General features: G+C 48.1%; 1 protein-coding gene and 1 non-coding gene across 2 annotated transcripts; one reads left to right on the top strand and one right to left on the bottom strand.

Moving 5' to 3' along the window:
- Positions 1–173: 173 nt before the first annotated feature.
- On the top strand, positions 174–20,094 carry MCM3AP (minichromosome maintenance complex component 3 associated protein). Its single transcript, XM_027904023.1, has 28 exons — positions 174–1,002; positions 1,098–1,321; positions 2,030–2,108; positions 3,477–3,624; positions 4,666–4,862; positions 5,819–5,958; positions 6,364–6,561; positions 6,749–7,017; positions 7,195–7,357; positions 7,910–8,070; positions 9,286–9,530; positions 10,341–10,531; positions 11,206–11,306; positions 12,148–12,279; positions 12,814–12,927; positions 13,082–13,234; positions 13,471–13,668; positions 13,959–14,027; positions 14,543–14,677; positions 15,051–15,204; positions 15,438–15,696; positions 15,999–16,096; positions 16,587–16,977; positions 17,096–17,353; positions 17,996–18,125; positions 18,813–19,007; positions 19,602–19,752; positions 19,869–20,094. The coding sequence occupies exons 1-28, from the start codon at positions 174–176 to the stop codon at positions 20,025–20,027; spliced, it is 5,541 nt and encodes a 1,846-aa protein (XP_027759824.1). The 3' UTR covers positions 20,028–20,094.
- Positions 20,095–20,949: 855 nt separating this feature from the next.
- Positions 20,950–21,031, bottom strand: TRNAS-GCU. Its single transcript has one exon. It is a non-coding gene; the product is annotated as a tRNA-Ser (tRNA).
- Between the last annotated feature and the right edge of the window lie 59 nt (positions 21,032–21,090).

Below are 21,090 nucleotides of genomic sequence, written 5' to 3' on the forward strand. Positions count from 1 at the left end.
GTGCCGGCGGGCGGGGCCCCGGTGGCGGCGGGCGCGTCCCACCGGCCGAGTCACCACCCATCTCCCCGCCCGTGTAACCGCCCCCTCGGCCAACCGCCCGCTGCTACCATTCTGTCTCCACCCTCCGCAAGAGCGGCTCGCTCGGCCGCTCTGAGGCGGCCGCTGCCGCCGCCATGAGCTCCCGGGGCCCGTTCCGCGGCCCGCCCTCCTTCCCGGCGCCGCCGCCGCCTCCGCTGCGCTTCGGACAGTCCGCCGCGTTCGGCCAGGGCGGCGGCGGCGGCGGCCCCGCCGGCCTCCCCTTCGCCGCCGGGCCCGCCGCTCCCTTCGGGCCTCCCTACGCGCTGGGCCAGCCGCCGGCCCCGGCGGGCAACGCGGGGTTCAGCTTCAGGCCGCCCGCCAGCCTGGGCGGCTTCTCGGGCCCGGGCGAGGCGCCGGGCGGGGCCTTCGCGGCTCCTGAATTCCGCTTCAAGGCGCCCGAAAGCGCCGCCGCCGCTTCATTCAAGCCGGTGCCGGGCGGCGAGGCGGAGAAAGGCCCGCCCGCTCCCGCCGCCTTCGCCTTCTCGCCGCCCTTCGGCTTCGCGCCGGAGCCGGGCCCCGAAGCGGCGGCGGCGGCGCGGGAGTCCTTCTCGTTCTCGCGGCCCGCCGCCGCCGCCGCGCTGGGCCGGCCGGAGGACAGGGGCCCGCGGGCGCCGCCGGAGGAGCCGGGCGAGCCGGCGCCCAAGGGGCTGAAGCGGAAGGAGGAGCGGGAGCGCTCCCCGCGGCGTGCCGGGGGTGCGGTGGCGGCGGCGGGCGGGCGGTCGGCAGCGGCGGCGCCGCCGGAGAAGCGGGCGGTGGTGCTGAGCCGGCCCCGCGGCGGGGCCCTGTTCGGCCGCACGCTGGAGGAGATGCTGCGCAGCCAGGCCCGCGAGCACCGCGAGCGCGGGGACGGCGCGGAGCTGGAGCGAGGGGCCGCCGAGGAGCCGCCGCCGCCGCCGCCCGAGGCGCGGGAGCTCCCGCGGGAAGGTGAGCGGGGATGGTGGTGGGGATGGTGGTGGTGGGGCCAGCCCTGCTCTCTGACTGCCGACACCCCGCTTTCTGACTTTTCCTCCCCGCCGCAGATGCCGCCCCCGCCGCCCCCGCCCGCCGGGCCCGCGGCAGCGAGAGCACGGAGGGGCTGGGGGGCCTGCCTGCCGCCGAGCTGACGGCCATCCAGTGCAAGAACATCCCGGATTACCTGAACGACAGGACCGTGCTGGAGAAGCACTTCGGCCAGTTCGTGAAAGTCCGGCGGGTCATGACCAGGCGTAATAAGAAAATGGCTATTCTTCACTTTTTTGATCACGTGAGTGTCAGAAGTGGACGGCACAAGAGTTGGGAGTATTCAGCGTGGAGAAGATAAATCTCCGGGGATACCTTAGAACCCCTTCCAGTGCCTAAAGGGCGCTACAAAAAACAGGGAGAGTGACTTTTTACGGGCACAGCGGGTAAGGAGAGGACAAGAGGGAACAGTTTAAAGTAAAAGAGGAGTTACTTTTATGTTACTTATATGTTAAGAAGAAATTCTTCTCTGTGAGGGTGATGAGGCCCTGGCACAGGTTGCCCAGAGAAGCTGTGGCTGCCCCATCCCTCTAAGTGTTCAAGGTCAGGTTAGGTGGGGCTTGGAGCAACCTGGGCTAGTGGAAAGTGTACCTGCCCTTGGTAGGGGTTGAAGTTGGATGGTCTTTGAGGTCCCGATGCTGAGGTGTGTTAAGCAGCCAGTTCAGAGACTGCATGGTCTGATCCTGTTTTGCGCTTAAAAACACACCCTTGGTTTAAAGTGCTCTAAATTTGCTGTAGCTCTTAGAGAAGCACCATTTTTTTTTTTGTGGGAAGTAGTCCAGCTGATTGTTCTTAAGTGAGGGGTTAAAATGTAGGTCTTAAGTGAGAGGCTAAAATGCAGCAACCAGAATTCTGTGGGAGTGGGTAAACGCTTTTGTGGCAAAAACTGTGCTGTGAGTTTTGCTGTTGTGATGTCAACAGGTTTTCATGCTGTGCTTTCGTTTTCTTTCAGGCCTCTGCAGCTCTTGCCAGGAAAAAAGCGAAGGAGTTGCACAAAGACATAGTAACGTTTTGGCAAAAGAAGAAGACTAGTAAGTCTGTGTTTCCAGATTACTGGGTGATGTATAAATAGCATTCTAGTTGCTCCTCTTTTTTCCTGTTGTGCTGAGAATGATATCAAAATTATCTCTAGTAGGAAATACGGGTAAAAATTGCACTGTTTCTTTCTTAAATTCCTGTTTGCTTGATCTGAAGCAAAATGCTCTTTCAGCCATACAAAAGAGCTGAAGACACCTGAAATGACAGTGTAGTTTTAGAAGAGAATTCAGAAATCCTTTATGCAGCCACACAACAGGAATATGGTGATGTTAACTCTGTGCTTCTGTCTAGAAATGGGACTTCTTTGGGGGGGGTAAGAAAACCCAGTTTGAAATGCTTTGCTGTCTGCCTCAGACCATGGACTGGGAAGTTTTCAGGAAGCTGCCCTGAGAACCAAGTTAAGGAGTACTCTGGAGCTGAGTGTCCGTTTTGCTGAGGTTGCTGTTATGTGCATCAACAGCTACACTCTGTTTGAACCGCAAAAAGAGAACAACTTACAGAGTTTAGAATTGGGAAACCTTGATTCCAGACCCTGTTTGGGATTAGGAGGAGATTGTTAAACCCCAGGCAAACACTGGAATTGTCAAGTGCTTCCCTTTCTTTAGCTTCATGAATGCAGCATGTGCACCTGATCCCAGCCTGGGGATTCACTTTACCTGCAGCATATGAATGGTTCACTTCAGCTTTGACCAACTAGACCTGCCTTCCAGGAAACAGCTGCAGAGTTGTCTTGCTGAGAATTAGCATCTTGAAGCAGCAGCTCCAGGGCTGCCTCTTTGCCTTTGTCATTTTATTGTGGTGTTACATCCCCGGCAGCACTCTAAAATTATTATTCTGAGAGGATTTAAGAAATCAAACCCATTTAAAAATTGTTCCTGGGAGAAGAAATTCTCCCTTCCTGCAAGTGTGGGTGTAACTTGTGCCGACCTTAGTCTAAACTTGGGTACTTAAAATGCTGCAGGAGGAGCACAGGGAATTGTGATTTACACAGGTGAAGTGGATTTTGTGTCCCGTAGGGAGTTCTGACTTGTGGATTATATCCCAAACCTGAGAGAATTTGGATGATGATCAGACTTCATTTACTGACAATCTGCTGACAATTGCAGTTATTGATAAGTGATATTTTATTGAAAAATACTCTTTATAGAACAGTGACTCTGATAGCAGTTGATAGAAACTTAACTTGGTACAGCTCCTAGTGCAAGTTGTCCTGGAAGTTTTGTATGCATTTACAAAACTGTGGCTTCTATTTTCCAGTAGTATTTTTGTTTAAACAAACTGCCCACCACCAACCCCAAGGGGTCAAGAAAGAGCTGCTGCTTAAATTTTTTGGCAAGTTTCATGTTTATGTGTCACTTCAGGTCCAGCCAAACGAGAATTTTCGTCCAAGGAGAAGAAAGCAGGGGAAGATGAAGGAAGACAAAGCAGCGAAGAGCAAAGCTACCAACATTCCCCGCTTCGGAAACCTTTAGTAAGATCCTCTGGCAGCAGTGTCATGGCTGGGAGGAGGTATGTCTGCTTCTCTGGGAATCCACCTGGCAGGAAATGGGGAGCATGGAGAAGAATTATGATCAGAGTGTGCTGAACAGTCACGTTCTCGTCAGGGAGTGTTGCCTCCCTTCTCTTCTGGTTTGCCTGTTTTACAGGCACACATCTCTCACACTTGGTCAGAAAGATGCTCCTAGCTGCATATTAAGGCCTTTCACTTTGGTTTCTGTATTTCTTTTGAATATTTTGCCCCTAACAACATAACAGCACCTGCAGTATTGGGGCATGAGGGAATTGAATGAAACTGTGCAGAGCCAAACTGGGACCAAGCAGTGGTGACACTGTCAGTGGTCATGATTTAGCGAACTCCTGAAGAGAGCAGTTTGCTTTGTAGGCAGTCAGAATTCTGTGGAATCAGAGTCCTCTTTTTGGAGTACTTTGGATCGTTGTCTTGTCTCACCTGGAGTCAACAGTCTGCACAGGAATCCTCCTGTTTCGTGGTAGTCACAAGTGGCAAGGTTGTCGCGTTTCTCTCATACTCAATGGTGTGTCTGGTCTGACAAAAGTGATTTGACACGTGTAGTCATGTAACTATAAAATCAGTAACATGTTGTGAAGGAATCCTTGAGTTGAAAAGAATGTTTGCCCTTTAAAATCTTTTAATAATCTCCCTTGCTATAGAAAGCATTTAATTTTTTTTTTTTGTATGCCAGCAGGTCAATTCCTGGCTTAAAATACAAACTACTGTACCACAGTGATCAAAAAAACGCTACAAGAACCATCTGTTTCTGTCTTCTCTAAGACATTTCCAGTATACCTTTTCTGTTGCACAAAGGTTGAGGCTTTCCTCACAATCCAGAAACACTTTGCAGCGTTGTCAGGGCAGTGCTGAGGATTTAACCAGATTACCTCCCAGTGCTGGTGTTAGCTCAGAACAACCTTAGCACATCCAAACGTGCTCCCTTTATTTGATACGTTGCCTTGTGAATAAAATACTCTTCTAAACAAATGCTAGCACCCTGAAGAACAGCTATTGATAAAAAAAAAAACTTCTCCTTTTAGTTCTCCAGCAAAGAAGCCCGGTCTCCGAAAGGCGCTGCAGTTTGAAGCAGATCTGTTTGATTCTAGTTCTGAAGGGCAGAGCTCAGAGGGCTTGGGAGCTTCCCTGTCATCCCTTGGTAACCTGGTGGGATTGGTGGCAGAGACATCTGAAGAGAGGTACCGGCTGTTGGACCAGAGGGACAAAATCATGCGGCAAGGTAACGACACGAGTTGATGAGTGTAACATCTGCTGCTCTGCTGGAAAAAAATTAAGGGTTTGGGGTTGGTGGCAAAGCTGTCTGGATACTATGGAAATGGGAGTTTAACATGGAGCAATCTGTAAGATACCCAACTAGTGTATCGCTTCTTGTTTCTTTTGTAGAACACACGGAAATCTGTTTTACTCACTGCATGTGCAGTTTCTTGTGTAAAAGGAAGGGCAGGCAGTTCATCTTCTGTGCGGGAGAGCACACAGGGAGATTTGCGTCTCTACAGACTCTCTAAAAGTGACCCAAACTGCATTTCATAGAACCACAGGATGACTTGGGTTGGAAGGGACCTTAAAACTCATCCTGTCCCACTTCCCTGCCATGGGCAGGGACACCTTCCACTAGCCCAGGTTGTTCCAAGTCCCATCCATCCTGACCTTGGACACTCCAGGAGTGAGGCAACTGCAGCTTCTCTGGGCAACCTGTGCCAATGCCTCCACTGTTTCTCTGAATTTGAACTATTAGTTAAATAATAACCAATTATTTCAAGAAATAGCCCCTTGTTTCACAGTGCTGGTTTGTAAACCCTTGCATCCTTTCTTGCAGGTTCAAAACTGACCCTGCTTTTAATTTAAGGTCTCATTTTTAATACCTACAAACAAATTTCTCTTCCACTTGATGCGGAATTGTGAAATTGTTGATGCTTACTTAGGACACAGGACATTGGGTATCTCTAGAAACTTCAATCTTTTCAGCAAAACTCTTCAATATGCACAACGCTGGGACAGGGCCCAGAGTGGGGGGAACCCCATCCTTGTGCATTTCTGGCTACATCAAGGTGTGGGTATAGCCTTGCATGCTCAGGGCTCTTTTGGCACATCAGAGTAATAGTTTATCATGAAAAAAAACCAAACCAACCCAAGGGATGCTTAGTGTTGTTCAATTGTTTTATTTTTTTTTTTTAGCTCGAATAAAAAGGACTGATCTTGACAAAGCAAAGACTGTTGTTGGCACTTGCCCGGACATGTGTCCTGAAAAGGAGCGCTACATGAGGGAGACGAGAAACCAGCTCAGCATCTTTGAATTGCTTCTGGGATCTGACAAGGTACGACATTCCCAGGATATCGGTCTTCCTGCTGCTCCATTAAGGCTGTCAGTGTTGTTTAATTGGTTGCAGAGTTAGTTCTGGTGGAAAAATTCTGTAGATTGTTTCATTAATGCCTTTCAGTTCTCCACTGGAAAACAAGAAGGCTAGAGAAGTGCTTTTTCACTCTTTATTTAAGTTGTCTTTTATTTAGCTACAGACAAGTTTTTAGAACTATAGTCCTAAAACTATAATTACATATCGTATGTAATTACATATATCGATATATATGAGTTTGAGACTAAGTCAAGACTTTGAAAATCTGCTCCTTACTGAAGTAATGGCAGAGATGGGATGAAATCCTGTTTGCTCCTGAAAAGTTGTCCATATGCCTTGGATTCTGATTGTTTCTCCCACATCTTGCAGGTGGATCATGCGGCAGCAATCAAGGAATATAGCAGGTCTTCAGCAGATCAGGAGGAACCTTTGCCCCACGAGCTGAGACCCTCTGAGGTGTTGAGTATGACCATGGACTATTTAGTGACCAACATTATGGATCAAGGAGAAGGAAACTACCGAGAGTGGTACGACTTTGTCTGGAACAGAACCCGTGGGATAAGAAAGGTGAGCACTTGGGATGGGGGTGTTTGGTGATAGAAAGTAAAAGATCACACTGTGCTGTGAAAAAAGGGAGGCAAACATTTTGAATTGCAGAGTGACTCAAAGCACAGTGAAATGGGGTTTTTCAAAGGTGACTGGTCTTCAACTTGTTTAAAAATACATGTAATGTATTTTTTATCATTTTGGTTAGGATATAACCCAGCAACATCTCTGCAACCCGCTGATGGTGTCTCTCATTGAGAAGTGCACTCGCTTTCACATCCACTGTGCTCACCACTTGTGTGAAGAGCCCATGTCCTCCTTTGATGCCAAAATCAACAATGAGAACATGACTAAATGCCTGCAGAGCTTGAAGGAGATGTATCAGGACCTGGCTAACAAGGGAGTTTACTGCAAGAGCGAAGCAGAGTTCCGGGGTTACAATGTCTTGCTGAATCTCAACAAGGGGGATATTCTCAGGTGGGAACAAGGCACCACTTGTTTTCTCTTTTTGCCTCTGGGAAGAATTGATTTTAGGGTTAAGTCCAGACAAATTGTAATGCTCCTGTTTTTAATTCTGTATTGTTACAGGTTGCTGTTGAATTGTGATTGTTAATACTGAAGCGAAAGGTTTGTCTCTGTCTTTTGTCTCCACAGAGAAGTTCAGCAGTTTCATCCAGAGGTCAGAAACTCGCCTGAAGTTAGATTTGCAGTTCAAGCTTTTGCTGCATTAAACAGCAACAACTTTGTGAGGTTTTTCAAGCTTGTGCAAACAGCTTCCTATCTGAATGCCTGTCTCTTACATGGCTACTTCAACCAGGTAAGAAAAAGGGTATTTTTTAAAGTATTAATCAGTAAAACAGTTTGGAGAATTAGCAGAAAACTTAGTAGGTGTTGCCTTAAGGATAATGTTGCAGTTGCTTCTTTTTCAGTGTTAAAAATTAATCAAGAGCTTTTTGCTGTGATATAAAAGGCAAATACTACAGTGCTGTTCTTGACATTTTTTTTTTTCCCCCATAACTGTGTACAAATATGTATTTCCCCTGAAAATAATAATTGGGAAGCAGAGAAACAGGCCCGTGAGTCTTGCAAATACGAACCTGCGCTTTCAGAAGCCCTTGCAAGGTGTTTTTTCTGCGCAGGATTCACAAAGGGATATGCTCAAAATGAGCATCATGAAAGAGGAATACAAACTGGAAAGCAAGTGCACAGAATTTAAAAAGAAAGTTAAACCTGAATAGTTGTTAGTGTGGATATTTGATGACAAAATATTGATGTATTTAAACGTTGATTTTCATGTTTATTGTATGCTTTATATTACGTGTTGGGTTCTTTCTTGGTTACGTGGCTTTCCCTTTTCTCTTCCCCTCAGATCCGTAAGGATGGTCTCAAATCCCTCAACATTGCCTACACTGTGAGCACCCAGAGGTGCACAGCGTTTCCCTTGGACCACCTGGTCCGCATGCTGCTGTTCAAAGATTGTGAGGAGGCGACTGATTTTATCAGTTATTACGGTCTGAGTGTATCTGATGGGTAAGTCTGAGGGAAAACTATCCCTGGGGGGGTTAGACCGATGCCAGGTAAATGTAGGGGAGCTGCTCCTGAAGTTTGTAACAAAAAAAAAAAGAACTGGTGAAGAGTAGGGGCTGGGCTCTGTAGGCAAAGCACTGGGATGCTGATGGGTGCAAATTTTAATAATCTGTTTTATTTTTTATTGCTGGAACTATGAAAAGTTCTTTAATTTGAATCTTCCCTCAAGAACAGAGGGTTGGTATCCCTGTAGCTGCTTCATAGAATCACAGAGTGGTTAGGGCTGGAAGGGATCTTTAAAGCTCCTCTCATTCCAGCTCCCTTCCACCAGCCCAGGTTGCTCCAAACCCAGTCCAACCTGGCCTTGGTCACTTCCAGGGATGGGGCAGCCACAGCTTCTCTGGACAACCTGTGCCAGGGCCTTCCCACCCTCACAGGGAAGGATTTCTTCCCACTATCCCATCTAACCCTGCCTTCTGGCAGTGGGAAACCATTCCCCCTTGTCCTGGCACTGCCCTTGTCCAAAGCCTTTCTCCAGCTCTCAGAGCCTTTTTAAGGCACTGGAAGGGGCTCTAAGGTCTCCTCGGAGCCTTCTCTCCTCTGGGCTGCACAATCCGAACTCCCTCAGCCTTTCTTCAGAGGAGAGAAGACTTCCCACAGTGTTTTTTTGACACTCTTGGCACTGACCTCTTTATTTTCCTTGGCTTGATAAGATGACAAGAGGTTTCAAGGAGTAAAATTCCTTCAGCCTTCTGGAAGGGGTGGTAAAAAAAAACGAGAAAAACATTTTCCTCAAAGGAAAAAGTGCATGTTGAACTCAGTTTCACTGGACTCCAGGGACTTCTTCCCCAGAAGGAGACATTGCAGATAAGCCAGTAGGAAAAAAAATTGGTCCAAGTTCTTGTCTTGCAGTTGAATTGTTGTAAACTGCAGGTCTTTTGGAAATGAGGAGACAGTTCTGCTTCTTGGGAAACTGGCATTATGTTGATTCCTGTAGGGTGGGATGACGATGAACATTGCAGACTGGTTTTTAGAGGACGTTGAAAGCCAGCGGTTCACAGGTCTACCATGGAAATCTATACATTGTGTGATCATCCAAACATGGAGTCTCAAGAGACTGGAGAAGAAAAATAAAATCCATTAGTGGTCTATTTCCTGTCAGCATTCTCTTCTGAAGCAATACATTTACTCCTGGCTGTTATTTTTGTTCTTCCCCAGAGGTTACGTGGAGCTGAACCGCTCGGCTTTCCTGGAGCCCGACGGGCTTCCCAAACCTCGGAAATCCGTGTTTGTCAGCCAGAAACTCACGGTGTCAGTTGGGGAGGTTGTGAACGGGGGGCCTTTGCCCCCAGTGCCCCACCACGTGCCTGTGTCCAGCTTCAACGGCCAGAACAAGTACATCGGTGGAAGCACCTCCGTGGATCAAGCTGAGAGCAGCCAAAAACCCGCCATGGAAACAACAGGTGAGAGCAGAAATGCATTTTAGGTCCTGCTCAGGAACATGCTGAGTCAGCTCTGTCAGCAGAAACTGTTCTTGGCTGGTGGGTTTTAAAATTGCTTGGAAATCTGAATGTAACAAAAACATGAAAATATAAATCACAATCACAGAATGGTTTTGGGTGGAATCGACCTATAAAACTCACCTAGTTCTGACCCCCTCGACGTGGAAGGAGCACCCTCCACCAGGCCAGGTTGCTCAGCTGTATTTATGTATCTGTAACAGGCCAAGAACAACCTGATCAATAAAATGTGTTTCCCAGTTCAGGAAGCACGCTATGGGAATTGAGCCAAATTTTGCCAGTGTAGGGGAAATAGTGAGATATTTGCCTGCTCCAGAAAACCAGCTTCCCTTTGCAGTTAGCATGTTTTGATTTGCAGCTGTTTGTGCCCACTGTGTGTATAATGCTGTTGGTGTTCATGTCAGCTGAGTGTATGCTTTCCTGTCCTTGCTGAAAATACAGATATCCTGTGTAGGGGTGAGGTGTGCTTGACTTGAAACAGTTGTTTTTTTGGAAATGTATATGTGCTTGGACCTGGAGATGTAATGTGCAGTGACACTTTTGAATGTTTTGTATAAAATATTCATAAATAGAAATCAGTTTCTATGATATAATTATGTTTTTAACTTTAGGGTGACACGCTTCTGTTACAGACTTATTTTACGACCCGATGAGTTTTATCAAACAAGCCAGCTTTTGAAGATAACACTTTTGCTTCTGTTTGTGACTGACCTCTTTCCCTTAAACTTTTTTCCTCTCCTCTCCCCTCCCAAGAAGGAAGGGTGGAAAGCAGAGGTGTGGATTTAGAGGCTGCAGCAGTAAGAATCCAGCCCCAGCCTCACCTTCTGCCCTCGCTGTTGCCTCGTCAGCTTGTGCCACTGCTGCCTCCTGCACCTCCCGTCTCCCAGGCTGCTGCTCAGCCCGAGCTTCTTCCTTCAAAACCTCAGCCTGGCTACACAGACACGGTAGGGAAACGTAAACCCATCGTGAAATACGTGGGAAAGGGTCTGTGAAATGTAATAAAAGGCAGCTGAGCTCTCAGGGTTTTTTAGTTTTCTGAAGTGTACATGTATTTCAGGTGAGACGTGACAAAGTTCCTTCTTGTGGGTACATGACCATTAATGTTGGGTCTTGAATGCGTACCTGGGCTGCTTTTCTCACTCCCACACGTGTTTGTGCTGATGCTGAGCCAATCCCGGGGTGTTTTCATTGTACTGCACAGCTGCCACATTCCACCTAAATGCGGCCACGTTTCAGGGAAGGTTAGATCTGGTCACTTGGAATTAAATCAGCTAGAATGAGAGAAAGTCTGAAGTAAGAAAATAGGAATCTTTCTCTATGTTCTCTCTTCTTAGTTATGATTTCCTAACTTGACTGGCCCGAATTTAGTACAGGAAGCTGCTTTTGTTTCTGGGCTGTTACTGACTGACCTTTTAGATAGTCTAAAACTTTGTCATCTAAAACTTCCAGGCTGTCACGTTTGTTTAAGTTGGCTCAGTTTGTAAGCAGAAATACAGATGATGCTGTCAATTACAGTCAGTTAAACAGGGCTAGAGAGCCTTACTCCCAGTTTACAGCCAGGCCACCCTGGTGGCAGGACTGCACCTTTGCTCCAGCCGCTTCCTGTGCTTCCTTTCAGGACATCGCCGAGGTGGTGGACGGGCTCGTGCAGGACGTCCTCAGAGGAGAGTGCACAGAAGTGGGCAGAGCAGGAGCAGCTTACGTGGCTGCTGCCATCTGGTAAAGAGCATTTATTGCTGTTTCTCCTGGAGTGTGTCACCAGAGCTGCCACCTGCCTTAGCCATCCCCCATGTGTGAGGATTGTAAAACTGAGAACTGCAAGGTCTGTAGTGGAGGTGGTGTTGCTGATGCGGTGGAAGGGAAGGCAGACCTTTCTTGGGGTGTCTGCCACTCTGTCACGTGCCAGGTAGCCTGAGGGAAGGCTCACCCAAACCCCTGGAAGCTTTGCCTTGGAAGAAATCTCTGTTGTGGAAGGGAAGGTGCCCGAAGGGGGACAAGAGGAGCAAGTCCAGATCTGGCTGCTTTGCTTCAGATAAACGTTTCCTCTCCAGGGCAGTTGGTAGAGCTGTAGATGTGAGATGTGACCCAAACAGTTATTATTCCACCAGTGTTCTGGTTGTTACTGAATTGGAACAGCTGACCCATATTGGCTCAAGTCCATTCTGTGGGATGACATGGTCAGAAATAAAACTGGGTTAAAGGAGGAAGGTGAGGGTTTCTGGCTCTCAGGGTGGGCATTGATTAGAGACTGTCTGAGCATTGCTCTGCCCATGGGAAGTGGTGGCTGGCTGCCTTTGCTTTGCTTGGTGGGGGCGTGGAAGTTTTCCCTTTCCCTATTGCAGTATTTTCATCTCCATCCGTGGGTCTCCTTTTTATTTCCTTACTTTTTTCCCTGTCCCAGTGTGGGGAGGGGAGTGAGCCAGCAGCAGTGTGGGTGCTTGGCTCGTGGCTGGAGTTCAGCCCTGCACAAAGAGCCAGGTGTGGGTGAGAAAAGCACAGAACCTGAGGCTTGGAATGAAAACTTGCTGGCTCTGAAAAGGGACTTGCTGTTCCTGCACAGCACCTCGGAGGCCGCCCTGGAGGAACTCGTGGCTGAAGTGACAGGGGAGATGCTCAGACAAGTGGCTGGGAGCGTGCTTAGTGTGGAAAGGCAGCGTGTCCAGGAGGAACGGCGCAGAGTGGAGGAAGAGAGGTGAGGCAGGGTGGGCTGGGGACACCCTTGGAGCCAACCTGAGTCTTGTGCTCAACCCCCCGTCTTTCTGCCACACCGTCAGAATTGTCTCACCTTGAACTCCCCTGGGATTGTGCAGGCAGGGTGTCCCTTCTGCATTCTCAGGTGATCTGCTAGCTGAGCATTTTGGTGACCTCACAGAGCCACTGTGAAAACAATGGGGTGGGAATTTTAGGAACTTTTCGTTCACCCGGACCTTGAAGAAAGGGACATGCATCCCAGCCCATCCTGTGTGCAGGAACTTTTCCAACTCTCTGCCGGGCAAGGATGCCACTCACTAGATCAGGTTGCTCATGGGTAAACATTTCCCTCAGATAACCCCATTGTCATTGATATTTTTGAAGGAAACCTGGCTCCATGCAAGGCTGTTTATCTTTAGAAATCAGCTAGTGATAACTCAGTTTTAGGCACATTAGCTGTCTGACACTGCATGAAGTGCCAGTTTTGCCAGTGTAAATTTTTTCACTTGTGTAAATATTTTCTCTGTCCTTCCAGACAAAAGCAGGAAAGAGAACAGTTAATAAAGCAGTTGAGCCAGTTGCTGGGTATGGAATTAATGGAAGAAGTAATAAAGGAGAGTGTTAAAGAAGCTTCAACCAATGAGTTAAGGTATGGTACAACATGCTGTGTGCTGTGGTTTGCTTTCCCAAGGATTTCCTAAATGTCATGGTCTTCCCTGTTTGCACCTCAGTCAATTGAATTGGCATTTTCTGCAGGTCTTCACTTCACTAGAGGTCTTTTTTTTTGTTTTATTTGGAAATAGATGTGCCTTAGAAAGAGACCGGCAAGCCCGCATTGCCCGGTGCTCAGAGGAAGTGTGTGGCCACTTCATGGAGCTCTCTCTGGAGGATGAGATTTTCCAGATTGCCAAGGAAACCCTGCAGGAGCTCCAGTGTTTCTGCAAGTACTTAAAACGGTGAGTTCCCATCCTGGGACATCCCTGCTTTCCTTGGGAGTGTTGGCGAGGGGCTGTTCGTAGAGGTGGAACTGCAGCTGTCTGATTGTGTTCTTTTTTGAGACAGTTTTTGCTGTCTCTGTGATAAGGGAGCCTTATTACCTGGTTGCTGTGGTGTTCAGTGTGCAAATACCTGGTGACAGAGGTTCTGCAGAGGAGTTTATTAACATGACCCATTTACCTGTTCTCTTCCAAAGGTGGAGGGAAGCAGTGGCAGCTCGAACAAAGCTGAAACGTCAGATGAGGGCGTTTCCAGCTGCTCCCTGTGGCATGGACTCAAAACACCAACTGAAAGCACTGTCTCCCAGTGCAGAGTGGCCTATAGCCATGGAGAACCTGTGCCAGAGATTCGTAAACCTGGGCAATGGAGGAAAGCTGGGAATCTCTTGCACGAGGTAAGGATACTTCCAGTGGCATCAGCTGGCAATCTGGTAGGTTTTTGGAAGATAAGTTACCAAAAATTCTCCCATTCTGAATGCTAGTGGTTTTGCAGAACTCCCTGTTCTTAAATAGCCCCCAAAAGATTCTTCCTGCACAAATGCCACGACCAAGACTGAAAATCCAAATAAATAATTATATTAACAGCAACTTTCTGAAGCATCCGTAGTATTTCTCAGGCCTCAAGTGTTTCTTCCATTTGGTTAAAATACCTGCTTTATACCAAAAAATATGACTTTGTTTCCAGATTGAATTGGCTGAGGAACAAGACGGTGCATGAAATGAAAGTTCAGCACTTCTACCAGCAGTTGGTAAGGTATGCTGGGGTTTGGTTCTTGTTTTCATTCAAACCAAGCTGTAACAGAAATGCCAGAGATACCAAAAATGGCAGTAAGGTATGGCTAATCATGCCTGGATGTCCATTTGCAGCCTCGCTTCTGGGAGTATTTTGGAAGTAAGGGAAAACAGGAGGATCACAGAACCACAGAATGGTTTGGATTGGAAAGCACCTTAAAAATAATTTCATTAGTTCCAACCCCCCCCCTTCCTGCCCATGGGCAGGGACATCTTCTACTACAGCTAAGTTAGTGAAGGTGTTAGGCCAAGTGATCCTTTGGGGTGTAACTTTAGGGATCTGATGGATTGGATCAGTGTGGAAGGGAAGCCAATACACGTGTGGTCCCGAAATCCCCCAAGTGAGGCTCGTGTAACAGGTTTAGCAGCTGCAATTCCTGAAGGCATCTGGTTACAGTATTGTAGCTTGTTCAGACACCACAGGTGGGAAGGAGCACCGAGGTGGGTCTTTTCACCAGTTTCTGTCTCTCTTTTAAGTGGTTTAGCTTGGACTCCCCTGGATCTCGTCTCGTTAATCACTGAACATATTCCAGTTCAGCAAGAACATGTGTTTTGGAAGGTGCTCTTGGTTTTGCCAAGTGATGATGAATATGTCAAGGATGATCCCAACAGGTAAGTAGACGAGTTGGTTGCTGGGTCCCTTTCTCAAACAGAGCAGACTTCTGTTTAGGTAGAAGAGGAGTAGTAGTACCCAGTCCTTGGTGTATTTTTCCTTCACTATGTCAAATTTCCAGTTTAGAGTGCTCAGAGAGAAAAAAAAATTAAAAAAAAATTATTACAGTAATCTGTATTATCTAACCAAGCAAAACTTTGATATGATTATTTCAGGACAGTTCACAGCCCTTTATTAGGGTTATTTATCATAACCTAAATACAAAGGATTATTATAGGTCGTGGTGTCTTAGAGGTGGTGAGATTAAAACCCTAAAAAAATGCCATTTTTGACAGCAAAACCCTCAAAAGCCCAATTTTTCTTCTTTGGTAGGATACTGATGGACTGGTTGAAAGCCAAGTTCATGGGAGACAAAATGTGTAAGAAAAACACTTCCCATCCAGAAGGCAGAATTCGAACACTGACATTGTTTAGCTCTCCTGGCACGCAGGGGAACAGAAGCATTGAAGTCAGTGTGTGTGTTAAGGTAGGTGAGAACAGTTTCATGATGCCTTAGAGGCCATAAAAGCAGGGTGGGCTCTTTTCCAGCGGATCTTGCGTCCTGTCAGATGGAGGGAGATCATACTGGGAGGGATGGGGTTGTTATAGAATATTCTGACCTGGGAGGGACCCACAGAGAGGTGCTGATGATACACTGCCTATTTTGGTGTGGAGCTCTGTTTAGCTACACTCCTGTTGTCATCTCTGTTGCTTGTCCAGGTGGCACAGGGTGCTCTCTCTGACTCGGAGCTTGACACGGCCGAGACACAAAAAGACTTACTCGGGACCAGTGGCCTCGTTCTGCTTCTGCCCCCCCGAGTCAAGAGCGAAGATGTTGCAGAAGATGATGTGTATTGGCTTTCAGCTTTGCTGCAGCTGAAACAGTTGCTTCAGGCCAAGCCTTTCCACCCCGTAGTCCCTTTGGTGGTTCTGGTCCCCAGTCAGGAAGAGGAGGCCACGGAGAAAGAAGTAGAAGAGGGTATGGAATTGTTTCTGTGTCTTGAAAAGGTGAATTGTTTAAGGCTGTGCCCCAGGTGGAGCTGTGGTGGCTGGTGCAGTGTCTCAGTTACCTCATCCAGTAAAGTACAGCACTTCTCAGAGCTTTGCTGGAGATCCTGAGGCCTTAAAGAGCTCTTCAGTTTTGGCTCCCAAGTTTGATCCTGAGAGTCTGTGGGGCAGAGGTGGAGGAGAGCAGTGATGCTGTGGGTGTAATGCACAGCGTGTGTGGGCTGAGGAGGTGTGTCCTTCCTCTGTAAACGGTGAGTTTTCTTATGTCTTAAGGTTTGATGCTGCAGGACTTGATTTCAGCCCAGCTGATTTCGGACTACACCGTCGTGGAGCTCCCAGTCTCTGTCAGTGACTTAGAAGGCACGAGAAGGGTAAGAACAGCAAGAGGTATAACTTGCTTATTATATTAAATATATAATAATGATATATATAATATATATAATATAAATATACAATTCTATAGTATAATAATTATAAAATATGTAATTATAAAATGTAATATAGATAATTATAAAAATAATATATATATTATAAAAATATAATAAATATAATTATAAAATATAATATATATAATATAATCCCCAGTGTCCTGTAGCAGGGAATTCCAATATGCCTGTACCTCATGTGACCAGTCTCTTTTCTGTGTCTTCCTGAGCCTGCTCCGTGGGAATTTAGTTTATGACCACCTAGCTGGAGAACTGTTGTTGCAAACATTGGGGTGATGATAGCTGATTTATTTGCATTTTGCTGCATACTATCTTGGATAGTTTTATGTCAGACTTGGGGATGCAGGATTGAATCCTCTGTGTCCTGATCGCTGCAGAGCAGTTTCCAACCACCCCTGTTTTTTGTGTGCCCTAGATCTCTGTGGCTGTGGGCTGGCTGGTTTCCCGGTGTCCTGACTCCCTGGAGCTCTGCAGTCAGACCCTTCAGGAGTACATTGAGGATGGGGTCGATGGTGAATTTGGCAAGCGTTTCTACCACGACTGGAAGGAGAGGCGTTTGGCTGGCCTGCCATCCCAGGAGCCCGGGGTCATCATCGAGCTCTACAACAGCGTGCTGCAATTTCTGTCCGATGTGGCGTCCTCGGAGCAGCTTTGTGACTTGTCTTGGCCCGTGACAGAGTTTTCAGAACCTGGGGGTAACAAGCAGTTGCCCCACCTGCAGTGGAACATGCCGGATCACCTGGCCTGGCTGAAGAAGGCTGTGCTGTCCTTCCAGATCCCATACCTTGATCTGCCTCCCTTAGGTGGTAAGTACTTCACACTGTGCTTATCTTCTTGGCAGCACGTGGATCTCCTAGGTGTGCCTGTGCTGTGCTGGTTCTGTCACGGATTCCTGCAGTTTACTTTGGTTTCTTTGTTTGGCAGCTCCTTGGCGTCCCGTTTGCCGCATGATTTTTCAGTACATATCCCAGATTGCAAGTTCTTCCCACACTCAACCACTGATCCAGTCTCAAGTGGAGAATCTGCTGACCAAAACTTACCAAAAGTGGAAAAACCGAACAGTGGGGAACTCTGATGAAGATGGACCTTCTGTTGCTGAGATCCCTTGGGACTGTATCTTGGCAGTCTGCATTGATCATAAACTGAGAGACTGGAAACCGCCCAAGCTGCCTATTGCTCCAGGTATTGCTCCTACAACGTGGATGGTACTTGTTTTGTGATGGTATTAAATAACTTGCCAGTGGTGCCCTCATGCGTGGCAGCAAAGTGAGATGGAGCAGGGAGGGAGCTGTTGTCTTGCTGTGATTCTGCACATCTGTCTTCTCTTTGGAGCATGTGTTTGGTGTTAGTTACGACTTGATTTTGTGATTACAAATGTGTCTCTGGTTAGAGTCTCTTGGCCTGCCCTTCCAGTGTGTGAGGGTTTGCTTTGCGCCAAAGGCCAAGAGTTGCCCCTCAGAAGCCATGTCAGCTGGGATGGGAGGCTGCCGTGGTTGGTTAGCACGTCCATGGATTAGTGAAGTTTGCTGCGAATTCTGTTTGCTTTCAATTTCAAGTGTGTGGAGTTTTTTTGGCTTAACTGCAGGGAGCCTCTTTTAGTGCAATGACTACTTCATCCATTGAACTTGGATGCAATAGTTTTTAGAACTAAGAGAAAGGAACGTTTTACAGACTGCCAGTAATCTGCTGAGTTCAAGAAGGCTCTTTTTTACAAGCAAATTACAACTGAAATCTTCTTGAAAGTGGCCTTTTTAATGCTGAGCTTTTCTTCTGAAGGAGAAAATCTGTGGGAATGATGAACGTTGGGCTTGGGTTTATTCACAGAAGCAGTAAGCAAAGATGGTCAGGTTCGTGTGTACTTCTTCAAGGAGCATTTGAAGAACTACACCCTGCCTTTCTCGTGGGATCGAGCCCGGCTGCGCACGCAGGAGGAGATCCGGCAGGGCCACCAGAGGTGAGGTGGCTGCTGGCACTGCCTGTGGGAGGGAGTAGCGTTCAGCTGTTTATGGAGAATTCCAAGGAGGTTGTTTGGGACCTCTACAATGATGAAAATCGGCGTATGGATCCTCCCAGAACATAGCTGTGCACGCCTCTTTGAAACGATGTACAGGGCTGTGCTGAAACAGGGCAGTAGGTAGATTTTAATTGTACAGGGTCACTCAGCTCTCAGAGAACTGGGTTTCTTGGGGAGGGCTGAAAGCGCTGTAAGAGGAGAAATAAACTTGGGCTAAAAAAAAAATGCTGCTGGGGCTTGGAGTTTGACTTGTCCAAAGCATGGAGGGAAAACTGGGAGGTTGAGAAAATCCCAGATAGGTTGGAATGGGAAGGAAGGATGCCTTAGAGCTGTGTGGCATTATAAAGGTATTTGAGATCTCCAGAGTCTAGCTCACTTCCCTGGCCTCATTCAGAGGGAAGCCACTCTTCTTCCCTCTTGGAAGCTTAGCTGCAGCTCTGCTGTGTAGTGGGTGATGTCTGGGGTGAATCCTAAACTCCTGTCAGATTAGTGCACAAGAACATTATTTCTCCAGATGATCCCTTCCCACTCTCTGCTATTTGCAGTCTTCAAGCTAACAGGGAAAAATCAACACACTCATACCAATTCCTGTGCTTTTTTTTGTTGTTTTTTTCCTCTCCTCTCCAGGTCAAGGATAAAATCTCCCAAGCCTTTTAAGAAACCCTGCAGCATCTCCATGATGCCAGGCCAGTATGGCTCTGGCATGAGCAAGCTATCAGCTCAGGAGGTCAGCATTCCCAGCTCAGATGAATTCACAGATGTGTCCTTGGCCCAGGAGCGCCTGCTGGCACAGCTGCAACTGGAAAAGATGGAAAGCAGGAGGTAAGTTCTGAGTGCAGCATCTTTTCTCTGCAACTTCAGCCCGGGGTTATAAACAATTTCTAACTTGTATGGAATGGAAGGTGCTAGAAAACAGCCCAGACTGTCTTCAGTTTCATCTGATTTCGTCAAGCACATCAGAGCAGTTCCTTCCTACCTCCTACTTGCATCACAGGAACAGTCCAGGAGGGTACAAATTCTTGGAACTTTTAGGAATGGTTGGAAACTCTGTGGTCAATCATGCCACCAGAACTGAAGCAGTGCAATGTCTGCAGTGGTCTGTGTGTCCCACTGTGTCACAAATGTCTATAAAGTCCTCTCTGGGATGTCGGTTTGTAGCAATGCAGATCACAAAGGGGAAGAACTAAGCTTTTGAGGTTGGCCCAAGAGGTTTTTGTCTCTTCTGCCTTTCCCAAGAGCTGGGTGTCTGCAGTCTGTGTGGCTCCTTTCTGTACCACACCTTTAGGTGGTGGATTTTTGAAATGGCAGTGGGAGGTCAGACACTTCTAAACCCAGAACTCTTAGTTAACCCACTGGTTACAAGGACAAAGCCAGGGGCTCTGCCATCTAACCGGCGCTCTTGATCTTCCCTTCTAGGTTTGAAGAACAGTTGCACCAATACCTAACTGAGGACATCGAACCCCTTGGGGATCTCTTGGGTCTTCCTCTCTACCTCCCCCAGTCACTGCTCTCCACCTCAGCCATCACCTGCCCGCTGGTGAAGGGTCCCATGCCACCTGCTCGGGAGGTAAGAGAAGGGTCCTGAGCATTGGCTAAAGCTCTGAGGATGCAGTAGTTGCAAAACCTCCAGTGGGAATTACCTCGGGGGAAAGTCTCGGTCTCATCTCTCTTCCTTCTGCCCAGGCTGGGAGCCAGGAGGGACACAAGGCTGTGGAGACGGAGCGAAGCCCTGCGCTGTCGGACAGACTGAAACACCTGCAGCAGCTCCTCAGGGCGGCCAAGGAGGCTGAAGCTGCCTCTGAGCTCCACCTCTCTGCTCTGGTGGAAATGGTGGATATTTGAGCAGAGCTGAGATGCGGACACTCGGGAAAGAAATCCAGGTCTGGGTGACTGAACAGATGCGTTCCTGGGGCATTGTATCCGTTCTTCATTAAATAGTGCTACTGTTGGTCTGTGTTCGGCCCAGCCACCTGTGAGAATTTGTTCTTTTCCTGCCAAGTTACCTCTGACATCCTGGGGGGGAGGGACTGAAGGGCTCTGGCTGGGCTGCCCAGGGAGACATCACCTGCTAATTGGATAAAAAAGCAGGTGGCTCGTGCTGGGAGTGGACTCTAAGCTTCACGTGGAGGACAAGGTTGCCTTTTGTGGAGATGCCCGCTATCTTGTGAGCCTGCTGACACACTCTGAGGATGCAGCTTCTGCTGTGGGGAATTCTAATCATTCTGGGGTCGGTAAGACACTCTCATAGAACACACTGGTGTGAGTGGGGGTTTCACTGAGGGATTCTTTCCCTCTGTTTTCTTTCCTGCCTCTCGGTTTCTCGTTTTGTTGGCCACTTCTTTGTAATAAATAACCGGGGGTGGTTTTTTTTTGAGCTTCCACTGGTGTTTTGGTTTCCGTTTTTGTGTCCTCCGAACCCTCCCTGGAACAGGCATGTTCCAGATATTCTCCTGGAATAAGAACGCGGAGCAGACGTGGAGCCCGTGCCCTTCTCAACACGGCTGCCTTTCCACAGGGTCAGGTGGTCATTTGGTCTGCAGCTCCCTCCTTTTCTGCTCCACAGGCAAAGGAGATGAGTCCAAAGCTTTTCTTGGAGGGGAGGGGGGGGAGGGGGGAAGGGTCCCTGGGAACACTGGGCACTGGAGGGATTGTTCCACAGGTTCCGTGTCGTGCCGGGATTGAGCAGGACGCTTCCTTCGGTGTTTTTTTGTGGGTTTTTTTGTATGTGCGTGTGTTTCGTGCGGCGGTGGCAAAAAAACGCGCGCGACGAGGGTGGGATTCGAACCCACGCGTGCAGAGCACAATGGATTAGCAGTCCATCGCCTTAACCACTCGGCCACCTCGTCCCCGCTCCGCGGGGCCCCCCTCAGGGCCAGGCCCCCCGCCCGTGAGGGGCCGCGCCCGG

Source organism: Empidonax traillii, unplaced genomic scaffold (genome assembly GCF_003031625.1).
Source record: "Empidonax traillii isolate 1590-97213 ecotype Southwest subspecies unplaced genomic scaffold, ASM303162v1 scaffold1004:size452305, whole genome shotgun sequence".
NCBI classification, from domain to species: Eukaryota; Metazoa; Chordata; class Aves; order Passeriformes; family Tyrannidae; genus Empidonax; species Empidonax traillii.